Source organism: Equus quagga, chromosome 5 (assembly GCF_021613505.1).
Source record: "Equus quagga isolate Etosha38 chromosome 5, UCLA_HA_Equagga_1.0, whole genome shotgun sequence".
NCBI classification, from domain to species: Eukaryota; Metazoa; Chordata; class Mammalia; order Perissodactyla; family Equidae; genus Equus; species Equus quagga.
In genome coordinates this window covers 22,465,537-22,482,963 of record NC_060271.1, presented here as the reverse complement: position 1 = coordinate 22,482,963, position 17,427 = coordinate 22,465,537, and the positions used below count along the sequence as shown (strand labels likewise).

The window sequence follows — 17,427 nt, the reverse complement described above, 5'->3', positions numbered from 1 at the left end:
GGAGTTTGGGGAGTCGGGGGCTGTGCATGCAGCAGAAAGGATGGCTCTCCGTGCAACCCCCCATGCATTCGGTATTGGGCTGCAAAGACTGAACTAGATTCCGGTAGCAATAGGATGGTGGGGAAATGGGGAGGCTGGCCCCAGAAACCTGGTCCATGGCCTCTTTGCAGTCATGAGAGCCTGTGCAGCTGGTACTAGACTTATCAGCTGGTAATCAAGGCCAAGTTGGTGAGTTCCTGGGGTCGGGGGCTGGTCCACTTTATATCATAACAAGTCTCTAAAAATGTCTGTTGGTGTGGACTGATTTGTTCATTCAACAAATGGGTCCTACTTGGAACAAGCTCAGTTAAGATCGAATTTCCCCATACAGTCTGACGATGATGTGGAAGCTTGGCGCCATGGAAGCCCAGAGAGGGGGGCCCTGAGCCACCTGGATCAGTGCAGGCAAAAGGTGAGGGAAGGGCATCCAGGTGGGGGCAATTGATGGGGCAAAAGCATTTGGGCTGGAGATCAAGTTTGCTAGTCAAGGCATTTCCAAAGGCGACTAAAGCCGTGAGAACAGAAGGCCATTGAGGAGCAACCTGCGAGAGAGGAGAGTCTGAGAGCAGCTCGCAGAGGCCCAGGAAGTAGCAGTAGGGAATTTCCTGAGAAGGATGAGGAGGCAGGACAGGCCGCAGCTCCTCCCACCCCAGCCCAGGGATGGGGAGACAAGCAGGGGTCAGAGTGGACCTGTTGTTCTCCCCTGAGAGGATGCCAGGATTCTGGGCTCAGCATCCTCGGAGATGTGGACCCCTCAGTTTCCCGGGCCTCATCAGAGGCAGTCTGGGGAGGCTGGGGCCCAGCCAATGGTAGTGCCTGGCACAGCTCCTCCTCCTCCTAGGCCGGTGGCACACCCAGGCTGCCTGCCGACTCCACGGGCTCCGTCCCAGGAAGAGGCTTCCCCAGACACGCTCCCTGGTTCTGGTATGAGTTCTGGCTGCCTGCTGAGGCTAACTGCTGGTACCCGGAGGGCCCTGAGAAGCAGCCACTCAGGTAAGGTCATCTGTGTCCAGATGTGCCCTGCCCCTCGGCATACCTGGCGGAGGGAGCCTTCTGTGGTGGAGAGTCAGGAGAGGTGGCCCGGCTTCGTCCGCCACCCTGGGCCCCTATGTGGAGGAGTGAAGGGCTCCTTCCTCCTCTGCTCTGAGCTCTTCCTGCTCTCTGCAGCGAGCAGAGGTGGGAGCCAGGGACTGAGTGGGAGAGGGGCTCACGGGGGACCAGGAACTGAGCAGGCAGAGCAGCTCTGCCTGGGCCTGCAAAGCCCCGCCCTGCCCCACCCCAAGTGGGCCGGACCAAGATCCCCTCCGGACTAGGAGTCGGAGCTTCCCCAGTGTTCCCTGAGAAGCTGCCAAGATTCCGCCCACCTTCGGCAGGACTGAGCAAAGACAAGCTGATGATTCAGAGGAGGAGCCCCAGGTCCAAGTGGTAGGTGGTGTAGACGGGTCAGTGACCAGACAGCGTAAGGAGCAGAGACAGCCCCAGCCTCCCTCCCCCGGGATCCGCCAGGTACAGGAGGAAGTGGGCACAGAGCAGACAGGCAGGCAGCTTCCCGGAGCTTAAGGAAAGGGGCACAGGCCCAGAGTGTGGGCTCTGGAACCAGCCTGCCTGGGTTCAAATCCCAGCTCTGCCACTTACTAGCAGTGTAACTGTGAGCAAATTAATTAACACCTCTGTGCTCCACTTTCCTCATCTGCAAATTGGGAATAAAAAATATCATACCCCTACAGTGGCCGTGTTGTTTCCTGCCAAGTGCTCAGATCAGGGTGCTGCAGAAACACGCGATAAACGCTGGCTCTTCTCAAAACCCTGCTCGTCTGCCGCAGATCACGCAGAGGGTCGAGACAGCGTGTTGACCTGAACCTGGACTGCACTTGGAAGGGCATCAGGAACCCGTTCTAGCAAAAGGCTGTGTAGATAGACATCCTGGCATCCCGGGGGGTCCCGCCGGGTGAGACCGTGGTGTGTGGCTCTCAGCGGACCCCCCAGGAAACAGGCAGAGGGATTCCAAGCGAGGAAGAGGGCATCCGTCACTCTGAACAGTAGTCACATTCCTTAAACGGAGGTAAATCTGATTCCTGTGTCTTCATCACACCAAACTCGCCAGCAGAATTTGACCAGAGCAGCATTTCCCATTTTGGTGTCTTGACAGGACCATTCCACAAGATGATAAAAAACGGTTCTGTGGTCAGAGGAGTTCGGGCAATGCTACATATTCTGTCCCCCTTTAGAGTTTCATAATGTGAATTTATCAGCATGGTCAAGTAAAGGGACCTATTCAACACTGCTGAGCACGATGTCAACCCACCTTTCTGAACCCAGAATCCTTTGCTCTCACTGTTTCCATCGTCAGCCTATTCCATGGAGGGCCAGTTTGGGAAACACTGGAATAGCAGGCTGCTCTAGGAGCCTGTTGTGGAAAGAGAACCATTGCTCTGGACCTTATCTTTCAGCGGGATTGCCATTGGCCTTCCTGAGTGGGACACTGCCTGGGTATTTGTGGAATATTAGACCAGGTGGGAGTTGGGGGACAAGATTCCAGCCTCCTCTGGAGCTCCATCCCCCAAGCCAAGGACAGAGCAAAGGACGAGTTCCCCTTGGGAGGGGGCTGTGTAAGGGGAGAGAGCAGTGCTCAGAAAGGAAAGAAGTCGCCCCAAGGCTCAGTCCCCTGAGGAGGAGGACCAGGGTGGGAACAGAGGAGAGAGCGGTAAGTCCCACCTCCTTAAGCCTTCACTCTGCAAGACCAGAGCCACAGGCCCCGGGGGCATGGGTGGCTCCCCGGACCCACTTCACCCACTTTTATGGGTGAGAGTTGGGTCTGGACTTAATTACCTCTGCTCAGATCCCAGCTCCGCACCTAACAGTGTGTAACCCTGTATAACCCCGCCAAACCTCAGTTGCCTTCATCTGTAAGATGGGGACAATAACAGAACCTAGCTCATCTGTGGCTGTAAGGATTAAACACAATGACATATTTCTGTAAAATGCTCAGACTGCGTATTCTATAAATGTGGGAAATTATTATTATCATTTCCCTGCAGTAGCAGCCGACACCTGGGTCCACTATGAACTGGGGGATCTTCGAGGGGCTCCTCAGTGGGGTCAACAAGTACTCCACAGCCTTTGGGCGCATCTGGCTGTCTCTGGTCTTCATCTTCCGCGTGCTGGTGTACCTGGTGACGGCTGAGCGTGTGTGGAGTGACGACCACAAGGATTTCGACTGCAACACCCGCCAGCCGGGCTGCTCCAACGTCTGCTTCGATGAGTTCTTCCCCGTGTCCCATGTGCGCCTGTGGGCCCTGCAGCTCATCCTGGTCACGTGCCCCTCGCTGCTCGTGGTCATGCACGTGGCTTACCGTGAGGCTCGGGAGAAGAAGCACCGAGAGGCAGTAGGGCAGGATGGGGGGCGCCTCTACCTGAACCCTGGCAAGAAGCAGGGTGGGCTCTGGTGGACGTACGTCTGCAGCCTGGTGTTCAAGGCCAGTGTGGATGCCACCTTCCTCTATGTGTTCCACTCGTTCTACCCCAAATACACCCTCCCTCCCGTGGTCAAGTGCCACGCCGCTCCGTGTCCAAATTCGGTGGACTGCTTCATCTCCAAGCCCTCGGAGAAGAACATCTTCACGCTGTTCATGATCATCACGGCCGCCATCTGCATCCTGCTCAACCTCGTGGAGCTGGCCTACCTGGTGAGCAAGAGGTGCCGAGAGTGCCTGGCAGCGAGGAAAACCCAGGGCACAGGCGTGGGCCATCGCCAGGACTGTGCCACCTCTTTCCGCAAACAGGACGACCTCCTCTCAGACGACCTCATCTTTCTGGGCTCAGAGGCTCACCCTCCTCTTTTATCCAACCGCCCTCGAGACCACGTGAAGAAAACCATCCTGTGAGGGGCGGCCTGCTCAGGCCTGGGTTGGAAGTTCCCAGCATCTCCCATAGGTGCAGCATTGGGGCAAGGGAGCAGAGCCAAAAGTGGGGGCGGGCAAGAGGGAGCATCAGAGGCCCGGGATCCAGTCCCTCTTCCACAGCCCCTGCCACCTGTCCCAGCTGTGTGGCCTTGGGAAACTGACCCCTCTGCTCTCCACCTCAGTTTCCTTCACAGGGCTGTTGCTGTCGCGGGGGAGGGTTGATAAGAGGATGGATGTGCATGTGCCTTCAGTGTGTGGGGCCCACAGTCAGGGCTTAATAAAATTCAACTCATCCACTGATTCAAGGTGCCCTTTGGTCCTTCGGCCGTGTGACCCTTATCTGGTCATTGAGTCAACTTCTCTGCCCCTGCAAAACCCTGCAGCTGAGGGGCCATTCTCTCTCCTAGGAAAGGGTCCCCAGCACTCCCAGGGGTCAAGCTTGCTCACGCTCAAGTCTAGCTTTTACCCCGAGTTGCAATTTTGTCTGCGAGGAGAATGGAGCTCAGTATGTGAGGAGCTGCATGTTGCAGCAGAAACTTCACGGACTTTGGAGTCGGACACTTGCCCTCGAACCCCAGTTCCGCCGGGACTCTGGGAAAGTGACCCCGGCTCCTCTCCAAAATGGGTTAATAACCCCTTGCCTGTGGGGTTTTTGTGAGGCCTGGATGAGCTCACGGCTGTGGATGGGATTAGCCGGCTGTAAAAGGCCACATAAATGGTAATCACTGGCATTAGGAAGTGCTCCATAAATGCTCGTGGGAAATGAGGCAGAGGAGCCCCTCCCTGGCTGCACAGCAACGTTCGCTGTCCCAGCCTCCGGGATGCAGGTGCAAGGCCCCTCTGCAGCCCCCACTGCGTCACGCTCCAACTTCCTCGGAGGCTGTCCCCATAGAGCACGGACAGTAAGGCTGTTCCTGGCCCCATGCCAACTGGGGAAATTCATGTTGCCGATCTGCATTCCTTGTCTCCACCAGGGCAGTGAGTGTCCTTATGCAGAAGAACCACAGCCAGCCCCTCCCTTCCACTACATAACTCACCAGCAACCCAAGTTCTGATCCCCAGAAATGTCCCCACCAGGGTAGGATGCGATCCTGGGCTGAATCAAGGGTGCCCCATTTCCTAGATGTCAGCTGCGGAGGACCTCAGAACCAGGCTTCCAGAGCAAAGGGCAGGAGAGAGGCCTGGGGTTGGCAGAAGGTAGGAATAAGGCAACGAGAAGGAGGTAGGGTGATGCCGCTGGTGCTGACCTAGGCCCGGGCATGAGGATACCAGGCACCCACCCCCCCTTCACTGCAGTCTCACCCACATACCTGCCAGCCCAGGGAGCCAGACCCAGCCTTGCCCCGCCAGGCTGGAGAGAAGGCGTGGGCCAGGAGAGAGCCGCAGGTGTTTACTCTGAATATGTGCCCGGAGAACTCCGCCTGCCCGCCTGCCCACCGGCTCACTCTCCCTGGGCTTATTGGCTTAGAAAGCCCCACCCAGCAGGGGTGTGAGAAACAAAAGCTGCCTCCAGGAGGTCCTCAGGCAGACGAACAAGCTCAGGGACAGGAGAGTGGCTACTAGACCCAAGAAAGGTGAGGACCAAGTCGGAGGAGACTGGGCTGGGAAGCAGGGACCAGATGAGCTGAGGATCCCCAGGGGACCTCAGGCTGTGGGCGGGGCTTCAGGGAGGAACAGAGGAGACAGAGGATCCCTGGAGAAACCCCAGGGAAGCCCCCAGGAGGGGAAGGAATGTCCTGCCAGACCCAAGGGAGGATGGAGGACCAGAGAAGAGGCAGGAAGAAGGATGAAGACCTGGGCTTCCAATTCAGTTTAGCAGGGTCTTGGGAAGCAGACGCATGAGATGTAGAGGCTGCTCTCCAGACAAGTAAACAGACCATTTCAGTCCTGGTGATCCAGCCTGCCACCAAAGATGAGGAGGCTGCTCAGAAAATGTCCCTAGGGCACCAGGTGAGAGGAGAGGGGCTGAGTTGGAGATGGAATGTGATGGCACTCCAGATAAGGTGGTGTGGAGGATGGAGCACACAGGACAGGGGCCTGCATGGAAATAATGGGAGTCTCGGCTAGCAAATAGCCTCTGAGATGACAGACAAGGGAGGTGCCCTTAAGAAAGAAAATAAATGCTGGGGGGAGGACCCTGCCAGAATCCTACCTGTGTCCCTTCCCGGGTCCCTCCCTATAGCTGGAATGGTTGGAATTCCAGAGGAACCCACAGTGGTCAGGACGCTCAGCCCTTGGGCCCAGCATGGGGATGGTGGGATGATGCCAACCTGTCAGAGTTCCAAAGAGCATGTTTAGTTGGGAGGCAATGTCAGGGCTGGGGAGTCCTGGGGCCAGAGAGGAGGGATGAGGATGGAGATCGTTCGGGGGTCTGCCCAAGAGGCTGATGTGAATGCACCCAGCACAGGGCCTGGCTCGTGTTGGCGCTCAGTAAAAGTTAGAAGAAGTTGGTGGATAAAGATACACATTCCGCCCCTCCCACCCTGGTCCAGCCCTGGCAGCTGATGGGAGAGTGGGTCATTCAATCCACACCTTCTTACTATCTCTTTAAAACTCGTATGACCCACAAAGTTGAAACTTGGGGTCAATGAGGTTGGTGGGCACATCCATGCAAGACAATTATCCTTCACATTTATCTATTACTTTATAGAATAAAATATTCTGATTTTGGAACTGGAAGGTGAAAGTTCAAGACCAGTGCTGCCACTTGCAGCTTTGGGGCCTTGGGTGCATACCTCTCTGGGCTTAGCTTACTCTCCTATGAAGTGGGGTAATGGCAGTCTCTAGCCCACCTAGTCATTTCGAGTGAGGACATGATGACTCAGTGGTTGTGAAGTGGCTTTGCCAATGATGCCTTTAATGAATGGCACCCATTTCCAGGTTCTCCCAGGCCCCGTGGCCCCCAGGCCCTGAGTGGGTGCTCACAGGTGTAGATCGGCCACGTGAGGAGCCAGGGACACGATCAGCATGAACTGGGCATTCCTGCAGGGCCTCCTGAGCGGGGTCAACAAGTACTCCACGGCGCTGGGCCGCATCTGGCTGTCGGTGGTGTTCATCTTCCGCGTGCTGGTGTACGTGGTGGCCGCTGAGGAGGTATGGGACGATGAACAGAAGGACTTCATCTGCAACACCAAGCAGCCAGGCTGCCCCAACGTCTGCTACGATGAGTTCTTCCCCGTGTCCCACGTGCGCCTCTGGGCCCTGCAGCTCATCCTGGTCACGTGCCCCTCGCTGCTCGTGGTCATGCACGTGGCCTACCGCGAGGAGCGCGAGCGGAAGCACCGCCTGAAACACGGGCCCAACGCCCCATCCCTGTACAACAACCCGAGCAAGAAGCGTGGCGGGCTCTGGTGGACGTACTTACTGAGTCTCATCTTCAAGGCCGCCGTGGACTCTGGCTTCCTCTACATCTTCCACCGCCTCTACCAGAATTACGACATGCCCCGCGTGGTGGCCTGCTCTGAGTCACCCTGCCCCCACACAGTGGACTGCTACATCTCCCGACCCACAGAGAAGAAGGTCTTCACCTACTTCATGGTGGCCACAGCTGTGATCTGCATCCTGCTCAACCTCAGTGAGGTCACCTACCTCGTGGGCAAGAGGTGCCTGGAGACCCTCGGCCCCAGGCATCAGAAGTCTCGGCGCCGCAGTCACCTACCAGATACATGCCCACCATATGCCCTCTCCCAGGGAGAGCCCCACCAAGACGGGACCTCTGTCCTAATGAAGGCCGGCTCCGACACAGTGGATGCAGCTGTGTATCCATAACCTGTGAAGTGGGCAGCTGGGACCATGCGACCCCCCGCCTGCTCCCTAAGGCCACGGCAGGGCAGTGGCATCTTTTCTGTGGCAGGTCAGGTGAGGAGGGTAGTTGTGGGGCTCAGGAAGTCCACCCAGGGGCCAGTAGGGGAACTGTTCCGTCCCTAGGTCCTGAGCCTCAGGACAGGGAAGTTGATGGCTAGTGAGGATTTTATATGTGGCAATAGAGTAGGCCAAAACCCTTAATAAATATGATTTTCCCAGAACTTTGCAGACCAGGTGGGGAGGGGTGGGGTGGAAAGCAGGGGGCTTCACGATGGACCTCAGTGAGGAGGCCAAGGTCACTTGGCGGGCACCTGAGCTCCAGAACATCAGATCCAGGTTCACCCATCACACACACACACACACACACACACACACACAGTGTGTCCCCGGGACATGGTGGGGAATGACCCGAGGCTGCTCCAGAGGTCTCTGGATCTGCAACCAGCTGTCAAAGCAAGAGAAGAGAGACCCCAGGAGCCCCTGAGCCCTGTGCAAGTCACTTCCCAGTGAGTGTCCCTCAGATGAATGTGTGTGGCTCAAGAGGCCCCTGCCTCCCCCATTCCCTCACCCTGCCCAGCACAGGTCCCAGGGAGGTGAGTCCTCTCTGGGGGTGGGAGGGGAAGGCTTGCTGAGAGCAGGTCCAGGATGGGGGTTCTGCCAGGGTGTCTAGGAGGCATATCCCCATGCGCGAGGGACCCATTGAGAGTGTCCAAGCTAAAGAGTCACTCAAAGATCCTCAAGTCTGAGGAATTGCCCTTCTCTTTACACATTCCCTCATCCTCCCCTCCCCCTACCACTCAGACCTCGGCAACTCCCAAAACCAACCTCCAGCCTGGACTTGCCTCTGAGCCCTAGAGCCCCCACCAGCTGCCCATGGACAACCCTCCAGGAGGCCCCTAGGTGTCTTCCACTCAGCAACTCCCAAGCTGACCTCGTCATCTTCCCCCAAACCTGCCCTCCTCGCAGATCACCACCCCCACCCCCATGAATGGCACTGCCATCCAGTCAGTGGTCCAAGCTGGGAGCTGGCCTGACATCCTCATCCCCTCCCCATCTCCCAGCCCCTCACCCCACATCTCAGTGCAGCACCAAATCCCACTAATTCCCACCCTAAATGCCTCCTGAGTCTGCCCCTCATCTCCACCCCACAGCCTTACCACCTGCCTCTCACTGGGCCTCTCCTGTCTGCCCTCCACTACGGCGGGGACAGAGTGGTTTTCCTATAAATGAATCTGGAACATGTCATTCCTCGTGCCTTAAGAATTCTTCCACCGCCACCACCACCCCTACCGCCCTCAGCCTGGCCCCTGCTGACCTCCCCAACCTCACTCCCCACTTCCTCCCTCCTTACACCCACTGACAATACCAAAGGACTCGTGGTTCCCCAACCAGATACACCATGCTGTGACATGCCTCATGCCTACAAGATGCTGTTTCCTCTGCCTGGAATGCCCTTCCTCCCTCCTCTGGGACCCTTCCTGGAACCCCAAGGACAGCCTTAACTGCCTCTGCTTGTGCCAGCCTAGCCCATGCCTCTGCCATCTCCCCGAATCTGGGTGGCTGATTCTCCCCATCGGTCTGTGAGTCCATCGGGGCAGGATGCTGAGTCATCCAGGTGCCAGGGCCTTCAATAAACGTTTGTTAAATGAGTAAATGGCCTGTGAGCCGTTTGGTGGAGGTGGTGTGTCTTGTTTGTCTGAATCCCCCACCACACCTCGCCCAGGGAGTTCAGCGTAGTGCTTTCTTGTTTGTTTATATGTTTTGTTGTTGTTTTACCTAAATCCAGCCTAAAGGTCTCATTTACAGGTGAGGAGACTTTGCTCTGGAGGGGGGAGGGGAATTTCCAAGGCCACACAGATGAGCTGAGCCTGGGGGGGCTGTTTCCCCTGTGGTCCATGGAGAGCCTCCATGCCTACCCCTGATTATGGGACAAGATGAGAGAGTCCCCTCCTCCTAGGTCAGAGTCCCTGAGCTGAGCCAGTGGCAGGAATTCGTGAGCATGTGAAGGCGGAGCGAGGGCAGTGGGATGGGGGGGCAGGGTTGAGCTGGGGGCTGAGCTGAGCAGGGTATGGGCTCAGGGCAACTTAGCCTCGGCCTGACCCCTGTGGAGGGAGGGGCCTTTGGACCATAATTCCCGCCACAGAGTTGTTCCCACTGGAGGAAAAGGCACCTGGCTTTGGAACTCTCATATCAGTCAGTCATTGGCCCCAGGACACCCAGAGGGCAGGAGGGTTGGGAGGAAGGGGTAGTGCCTCCCACTCAGTCAAGGTCCCTTCTCCGGGGGCAGCTACAAGCCGTGAGTGGCCAGTATTCACAGCAGCTGGGAAATGGGCATCCCCCAGTAAAGGGGACAGGGGCAGGGCACCAACGCCATCTACTGATCCTGACCCCAGGAAACAAGGGCGCCCCCTCCTCCAATCCAGACCAGAGGTGTGACCGCCCAGTCCCAGAGAACAGGGGGCACTCTCCACCAGTTCGGAACCGGATGGCCGTGCACTGCTCATATCTGAGGTAGCTCCATGTGCAGGGCCGGGGAGCAGCCATGGTCAACTCCCCCTGAGATTGCAGATTCCCCATTCCAGGGGATGCTGCTGGGCCAGCGTGAGGTGAGATATCCTGGACCTGACTAGTCCCGTGGCAGCTGTCTTCATGGGTGCTGTTCCTAGAGGTCTCAAGTGCTGAGCCACTGAGCTAGATGGAGACGGAACAGCAGCCAACCAGCCTGAGGCCCCAGGATCAGGCTGGGATAACCCTCTAGGAAATGTTTGAGTCGTGGCACTATCTTATTCTCAGTCCCACCCACACTCTCGAGCCCCCTCCATGGCCCTCACCACCACTCTCAGATCTCTTTGCCTCCACCTTCTTGAAAATTCTTCGCTTAGCTTAGGCCCCTGCCGTCTTTCTCTTCCACCCTCTGCCCTCCCCTATTCCTGCCACCCACTGCTCCTCATTCATTAAAGACTGGAGCACATGACTCAGAGTATTCTGGTATTCTCTCATGACTCAGGGCCACGGGGACCACCTGTGTGTCCCTGTCCCCTTCATTCCATGCCCTCCTCATCCCCCGTGACCTCCTCCTCCACTCCACTTCACTAACCACTCACAGGACCGCACCCCGGAGTTTGTCTTCACTCAGAACTGCTCCACCTCCAGAATCTTCCATTTGATTTAAGTCGACAAATACATATTGTTCACTTCTATGTGACGAGCCCCATGCTAGGTGCTGAGGAGTCACCTGGGAAGAATCGGGCACAGTCCCTGAGCTCCTGGAGCTTACATTCTCTGACGAGGACAGCTGCTAAACTCCCGGCATGCTGAGGAAGCACGGGTGCCAGGGGAGGGGACAGTGGAGCCAATACCGAGGCATCCAGGAAAAGGTCCCCTGAGACTTCTTAAGCTGACACCTAAAGAAAGAGGAGGATTTTGCCAAGCAAAGGGTGGATAGGATTCCAGGCAGAGGGGACAGGACATGAAAGGCCCAGAAAGGAGAGTAAATCTGATGACAAGGACGGGAAGTGACCCAGGAGGGCTTGAGCCAGGCGAGGGGGCTCGTGGTAGGAGTTAGGCTGCAATAGACAGAGGCCGGATCCAGGAGTGATTTCTTTGTAAAGCCATGTTCGTGATTTTGGACTTTATCCTAAGGACAATGAAGAGACTTAGCACAGAAATGACATGATCTAATTTGCAGTGTCTCTGGCTACAATGTGGAGGGGCCAAGGCAGGGCTGCCTGTCTGGAATCTGACACAATAGTCCAAGTGACAAACAACAATGGCCCAAAGTAGGGTGTGAGCAGTGGGGATGGAAAGAAGTAGCTGGATTGAAGAAATGTTTACGAGATAGGATCGGAAAGCTTTGGTGACTTGATTGGGTGTGGGGAACCAGTGGAGAGACACCCAGGTTTCTGGCTCTGGGTGGTGGTGCCATTTACCCAGTGGAGGAGCAGGTTTGAGGGAGACATCAATCACTTTGACATGCTGAGTCTGAGATACAGTAAGATATCCTGGTGATTCCCTCTGGTTCGTGGCCCATCTCAGCCCCTGGCTCGCTGACTTTCTCTCCACTTCTACACTTATCATTCTTGGTGACTTCACATCCAACACCTCCTTGACCTCCTAACAATTGGAAACACCAGTTATCTTTTTCTCTACCCATCAAACCCAACTACATGCACACTCACACCCCAGACCTTGTCTGTACCAAGAGCTGCAGCATCTCCTATCTAGCTAGCTCACTCACTCTACTTGCCACTCTAGCCACCCTTCTGTCCCATCTACTGACCCACCAGTATTTCACCATTCATTACCAGCTTCCCAGTCTCCCTTCCTTCCTTTCCAGCTTAAACTCCGTGGGCCACCATGTAGTCACTGATTCGTAAATATCCTCCACTTCCTTACCTTTCCGTGTTTTTATGGTTACTCACCTGGCAAGACCCCAACTCCAGTTAAACTTAACTCTCCTTGTGGCACCTGTTCCAGAGCACCTGGAGAACAACACAAGTGGACTGACTGGTTTCAATCAAAACTTCAAGTGGGTACTCAGGACCTCTAAGAAACTCTACATTTTCCTAAAACTTTAACCCTATTCTCCAAGAGGATTATGTACTTTCTCCTCTTTCCCCAAACCTCCAGCCCCCATCCGCCTAACCCTCCATTTCAGCTGATAGCCAGGAATTATACGCCACTGGGAAATAGAAGCCTTGGGCAAGCGCCAGCTCATCTCCCCACCACCACGTCTGCCCACGTCATGGTGTGAGCGTCGTTCACTCTGCCTTCTCCCCAGTAACGTGGATGAAGTGTCCCCGCTCCTGGTACACCCTCCTCCACTGGGACACTGGACCCTATGACCTATGACCTACTCCGGACGGTGTCCACAGTCATCACCTCACAATTCCCTTTCCATAAATATGTTATCATGTTTTCCTCTCTCTCTTTTTTTAATTTCCTCTTGACACCTCATCCTTCTCCTGCTACTACCCTGTTTACAAACAACAAAATCCTCTAAAAGTTGTCTATGCTTGCTGTCTCTACATCCTCATCCCGCTAACCCATTCTGGTCAGGAGTGCTCTTGTCAAGATCTCCAATGGCCAACAAGTTGCCAAATCCAGTGGTCAAGTCTTCCTCCTCCTCTTACTTCCTCAGCAACATTTGGCCATTGAGAACTCCCTCCTTAACAGGTCCCAGTCCTCCCTTGGCTCCCAGGCAGCACCCTTCCTGGCTTTCCTCCCACCTCACTGATGGGTCTTTCTGGATCTCCATCGATGCCTCTTCTTCCTCTTGCTGATCTCTAAATGCAGGATGCCCTGCAGCCCAGTTCTCTACCCTCTTTTCTCCTTTGTATGCATTTTCTCCTCAGTGACTGGTTCAGTACCATCAACAAAACCATCTCTAAACTGATGACTCCCACATTTATATGTTCAGACCTAACCGCTCTCATGAGTATTAGACTCATGTATCCAACTTCCTATTTGTCAACCAAATAGAAAACTCCTGATTGCCTTAACAGAGAACAGGTTTATGTTCTCTCCCAGTCTTCCCCACCATGGAAGATGCCATCCCCATCCATGCAGCTGCTCCATTCCAAAACCTAGGTCTCTCTTTCCTCATAATCACATCCACACCATTAGCAAGTCAAGTTGGATATAATTCCAAAATACGTTCAAGTCCATTACCTTCCTACCATCTCCAAGTGCTTCCATCCCAAGCCAAGGCATCTCACTGAATACCTGGAGACCTGGATACCTGGATACCTGCAGCAGCTGGTTCCCTACCTCCACTCTATCGCCTCTGCTGTTCCTCCTCCACATGGCAGCCTGAGAGATCCTTCTAGCATGTAAATCAGATCAGTTAGGTCACTCCTCTGCTTAAAACCCTCCAACTAGCTTCCCATCACGGCCCTAAAAATGAAAATAAACCACACAGCAGTTAAGTTCGCACGTTCTGTTTCAGCAACCCTGGGGTTCGCCAGTTCAGATCCCAGGTGTGGACATGGCACCGCTTGGCAAGCCATGCTGTGGCAGGCGTCCCACATATAAAGTAGAGGAAGATGGGCATGGATGTGAGCTCAGGACCAGTCTTCCTCAGCAAAAAGAGGAGGGTTGGCCGCACATGTTAGCTCAGGGCTAATCTTCCTCAAAAGAAAAGAAACCAAACTCTGCCATGGTCTGCAGACCCTACATGGTTAGGCCCTGGCTCTTCCCTTCTTGCATGCCCCACCCACAGTGGCCTTCTTCCACCTCAGGGCTTTGCACTGGCTTCTGCTGGTAATGCTCTTCCCCCAGAGCTTTCCTTGACTGTCTCCTTGGCATTCATATCTCAACTCAAACATCCCCTCTTCCAGGAGGCCATTACTGTCCCGCCTTCCCCAGATGAATCACACACACCACACACAGTCACTCGAACCACAGACCCCATTCTATCTTCTTCATAGCATTTACTAATATATGAAACTTTCTTGCTTGTTTACATGTTTATTCTCTGCCTCATCCCACTAGGATGAGCTCCTCGAGAACAGGGACTCTTTTGGGTTCACCCCTTTACCCACCAGCACCTAGAACAGTGCCTGATACATAGTAGGTACTCAATAAAATGTGTCAGCTGACTGGGTGATTGGCACCCATATGGAAAGGTCTAGTAGGCTGGCGGATATAAGGGTGGGGGAAAGGACTGGTCAGGAGATATGGATTTGGGAGTTGTCGGCAAAACGCCTGAATTTAAGATAAGATTTTGCTCCAAAATTCCCCCTCAGGTAGCAAGGATTTATCTCACATTCAAGTCCTTACAAGGTTGCCCGCATTATGGGGCGTGCTCTCAATTACTGTGTTTTGAACAACAAAATTCTCTTTGGGGGAAACTCATTAGCCTGAAATAACCTCAATCAATTTGAAGATTTGGATATTCATGGACGCCACTTGGTAGAATCAGAAAAAAATCGAGGCAAAGACATTTCACACAGATTCACTCACTGTTCCTGAGGATATGACCTTACAATTGCAAGCACTGTCTTTTTAAGCAAGCCAGTTTTTTTAAAAAATAAATCACTTTAAGAACAATAAAAGAAGTGTTTTTGTTGTGGAGATGAAAAATACACACCTACCAGACGATTTTTTTTAATTTATGCAACCAAATATTATGCAATCAGGCTTTTGTGCCAAAGAATAAAGTTTCCAACAGCATACAGAATCAAAAGGCACTATGTCGCAGATAACTTGAGCAAAAATAAAGTTTGTGTGTTCTGTAAAAGGTTAATGATAAACAAAACTCTAATGATGTTGACCTAGGTGTTAAAGAAAAATGTTAAAAGTTTAAATTGCTTCATAAAATATGAGGGAAGGAAAAAAATAATACATCTTACTACATTGTTTTGTAAAATATGTGATTTTAAAAATGTATAGCAAACTAAGTTAATAAAGTAATTATTTCAATCACACTAAAAGTTTATGTATTCAAATTAGACCCAAACATTTTGGAGGGTCTCCTTGTTGGGAATAGACGGCGTTAATTTTTTTTTTTTTTTGAGGAAGATTAGCCCTGAGCTAACTGCCGCCAATCCTCTTCCTTTTGCTGAGAAGGCTGGCCCTGAGCTAACATCCATGCCCATCTTCCTCCACTTTATAGTGGGACACCTACCACAGCATGGCATGCCAAGTGGTGCCATGTCTGCACCTGGGATCCGAACCTGCGAACCCCAGGCCGCGAAACAAAACGTGCACACTTAACCGCTGCACCAAAGGGCCAGCCCCAAGAGGGGGTTAATTTTTATTTGGAGTTATCTTATATTTGGTTCTCTATGGTAGGTGGTAACTTAAGGGTAATACTTTACAGAGACTGTGGGGTAAGAGAGGAGAAGATGCCCTAGGATGGAGGCTTAAAGGCCAAAGAGAGTGGGGGACGCCAGCGAAGGAGACTATGGGGGAAATTTATATCATAGAAGCCAAGGGAATATGATGTCACAGAGGAGGAAGGTGATGTCACAGAAACCAAGAGACAAGTGTTTTAGAGAAGTTTTTAGAACTCCTAGAAATTTCTAGAACCTTGAAGAGTTTCTAGAGGAGAAAGTGATCATCAGGACCAAACACTACCGTGGGTCAAATCAGATAAGGATTGAAAAGTGTTCATTAGATTAACAAAGATGGTCATTGGTACCCAAGGCAGGAGTATCATCTGTAGAGAAGAGGACATAGAAACCAGTTCCCGGTGAAGTGAGAGAACAGTGAGGGCCAAGCAAATGGAGATAGCAAATGTGGACAACTGATTGGAAAATGGTGGCTGCAAGAAGAATAGAAAATGAAAGGGTGTTAGTTGCAAGAGAAGGGAGGTGGTCAAGAAATTTTTTCTTTTTTCATTGAGAGAGACTTGAGAATATTTAAATAATGGTGAGATGAATCCAGCAAAGGGGAAAGGAGGTCAAGGCCCTCAAGAGAGCCAGAGAGAGTGGGATGCAGAGCCCAGAGGGAGGCTCAGACTTCAACAGGAGAAGACAAGTTGGCCATTGTAACAGGAGGGAATGAGGAAACGGCGAGACAGGTACGGGTCCTCCCGCTCTGCCCACAGCTTCCCCCAGCCCTCTCACTTAGCTCCTCCTTCAACTTCTGCTCATGTCGGTTCAACAGATCAACAGGTGACCTCAAAAGTACCTTCAGACCTGACCCTGTGACCTTCTCCCATCTGCCAGCCCCTCCTACATTGGCTTCCTTCTGTATCCAGCCTCGGCTTGGGATCCACAGCATCTCTCCACCACCTTCATCTCACATGACGGCTTCTAAATTGATGTCTGCCCTCCCTCCCAGACTGCAAGCTCTCGGAGGACAGGAACAGTGTCTGCTTTGCCAATGTCAGGACCTATGCCGTGCCTGACATGGAGTAAAAGGGTAATCAATATATATATATATATATATTGTTTAGGAAGATTAGCCCTGAGCTAACTGCTGCCAATCCTCCCCTTTTTGCTGAGGAAGACTGGTCCTGAGCTAACATCCATGCCCATCCTCCTCTACTTTATATGTGGGACGCCTGCCACAACATGGCTTGCCAAGCAGTGCTATGTCCGCACCCAGGATCGGAACTGGCGAACCCCTGGCCGCCAAAGCAGAACATGCGAACTTAACTGCTGCGCCACCGGGCCGGCCCCAGTAATCAATACCTATTGAGATAATGACTTGAATGTATTGCTGTCCTACTAACATTCCCATTGTCCCTCTGCCCCTCCTGCTTAGCAATACTCCAGGCCCAGATCATTCCAACTGTGCTTTCCCGTCTCTGCACCAGGGCTAGGCTCTGCCAGAGTAAATCAAAGAACCAAACAGAGTGAGGCCACCACAAATTCATGTTCTCCAGCCCAGCCTGACAATCCTCGTTCTTCCCTGCTTTGGTCTCTCTGCTGTTGTTCAAGGTGGAAGCCTTCTTAACCTCTCCTCGAACCTCCTAGCCAGTTCCACCTTGTTTTCATCCTACCTCTCAGAGAAAGGAGATGCTATCTGAGAAGAATGCTCTCCTATTGATTGCCTCCAGACCTATAGACCAACGTATCCACACCAGTCCTCCCTCCTTCCCCCACACAGTGCAAGGGGTGAGCACTCCTGACTCACTTCTGTGAATGCGCTCCTCTCCCACCTGTGCTCAGGATCCCCTCTCTCCCCACCTCCTACTCTCTCCTGCTTCTTCACCCTGCACCTCCCTCCTGGC

At 53.4% G+C, this 17,427-nt stretch overlaps 2 protein-coding genes and 1 long non-coding RNA gene across 7 annotated transcripts; 2 read left to right on the top strand and 1 right to left on the bottom strand.

Moving 5' to 3' along the window:
* Positions 1 to 674: 674 nt before the first annotated feature.
* On the top strand, positions 675 to 4,241 carry GJB5 (gap junction protein beta 5). Of its 4 annotated transcripts, none has more exons than XM_046663025.1 (3): positions 675 to 1,032; positions 1,863 to 2,101; positions 3,081 to 4,241. In XM_046663025.1, exon 3 carries the CDS (start codon positions 3,102 to 3,104, stop codon positions 3,921 to 3,923), a length of 822 nt encoding a protein of 273 aa, XP_046518981.1. In that variant the 5' UTR covers positions 675 to 1,032; positions 1,863 to 2,101; positions 3,081 to 3,101; the 3' UTR covers positions 3,924 to 4,241. The 4 variants fall into 4 exon arrangements, with proteins under 4 accessions (XP_046518981.1, XP_046518982.1, XP_046518980.1 ...); XM_046663024.1 differs by having other exon boundaries at positions 676 to 1,032; positions 3,078 to 4,241; XM_046663026.1 differs by lacking the exon at positions 1,863 to 2,101.
* A 1,109-nt stretch (positions 4,242 to 5,350) lies between these two features.
* On the top strand, positions 5,351 to 9,399 carry GJB4 (gap junction protein beta 4). 2 transcript variants are annotated; one of them, XM_046663021.1, is made up of 2 exons: positions 5,351 to 5,515; positions 6,822 to 9,399. In XM_046663021.1, exon 2 carries the CDS (start codon positions 6,909 to 6,911, stop codon positions 7,707 to 7,709), a length of 801 nt encoding a protein of 266 aa, XP_046518977.1. In that variant the 5' UTR covers positions 5,351 to 5,515; positions 6,822 to 6,908; the 3' UTR covers positions 7,710 to 9,399. The 2 variants fall into 2 exon arrangements, with proteins under 2 accessions (XP_046518977.1, XP_046518978.1); XM_046663022.1 differs by lacking the exon at positions 5,351 to 5,515 and adding an exon at positions 5,528 to 5,891.
* Positions 9,400 to 11,194: 1,795 nt separating this feature from the next.
* LOC124240232 (uncharacterized) lies at positions 11,195 to 13,642 on the bottom strand. The gene is made up of 3 exons (XR_006888814.1): positions 13,515 to 13,642; positions 12,167 to 12,226; positions 11,195 to 11,858 (listed from the first exon to the last, which is right to left on the bottom strand). It is a non-coding gene; the product is annotated as an uncharacterized LOC124240232 (long non-coding RNA).
* Between the last annotated feature and the right edge of the window lie 3,785 nt (positions 13,643 to 17,427).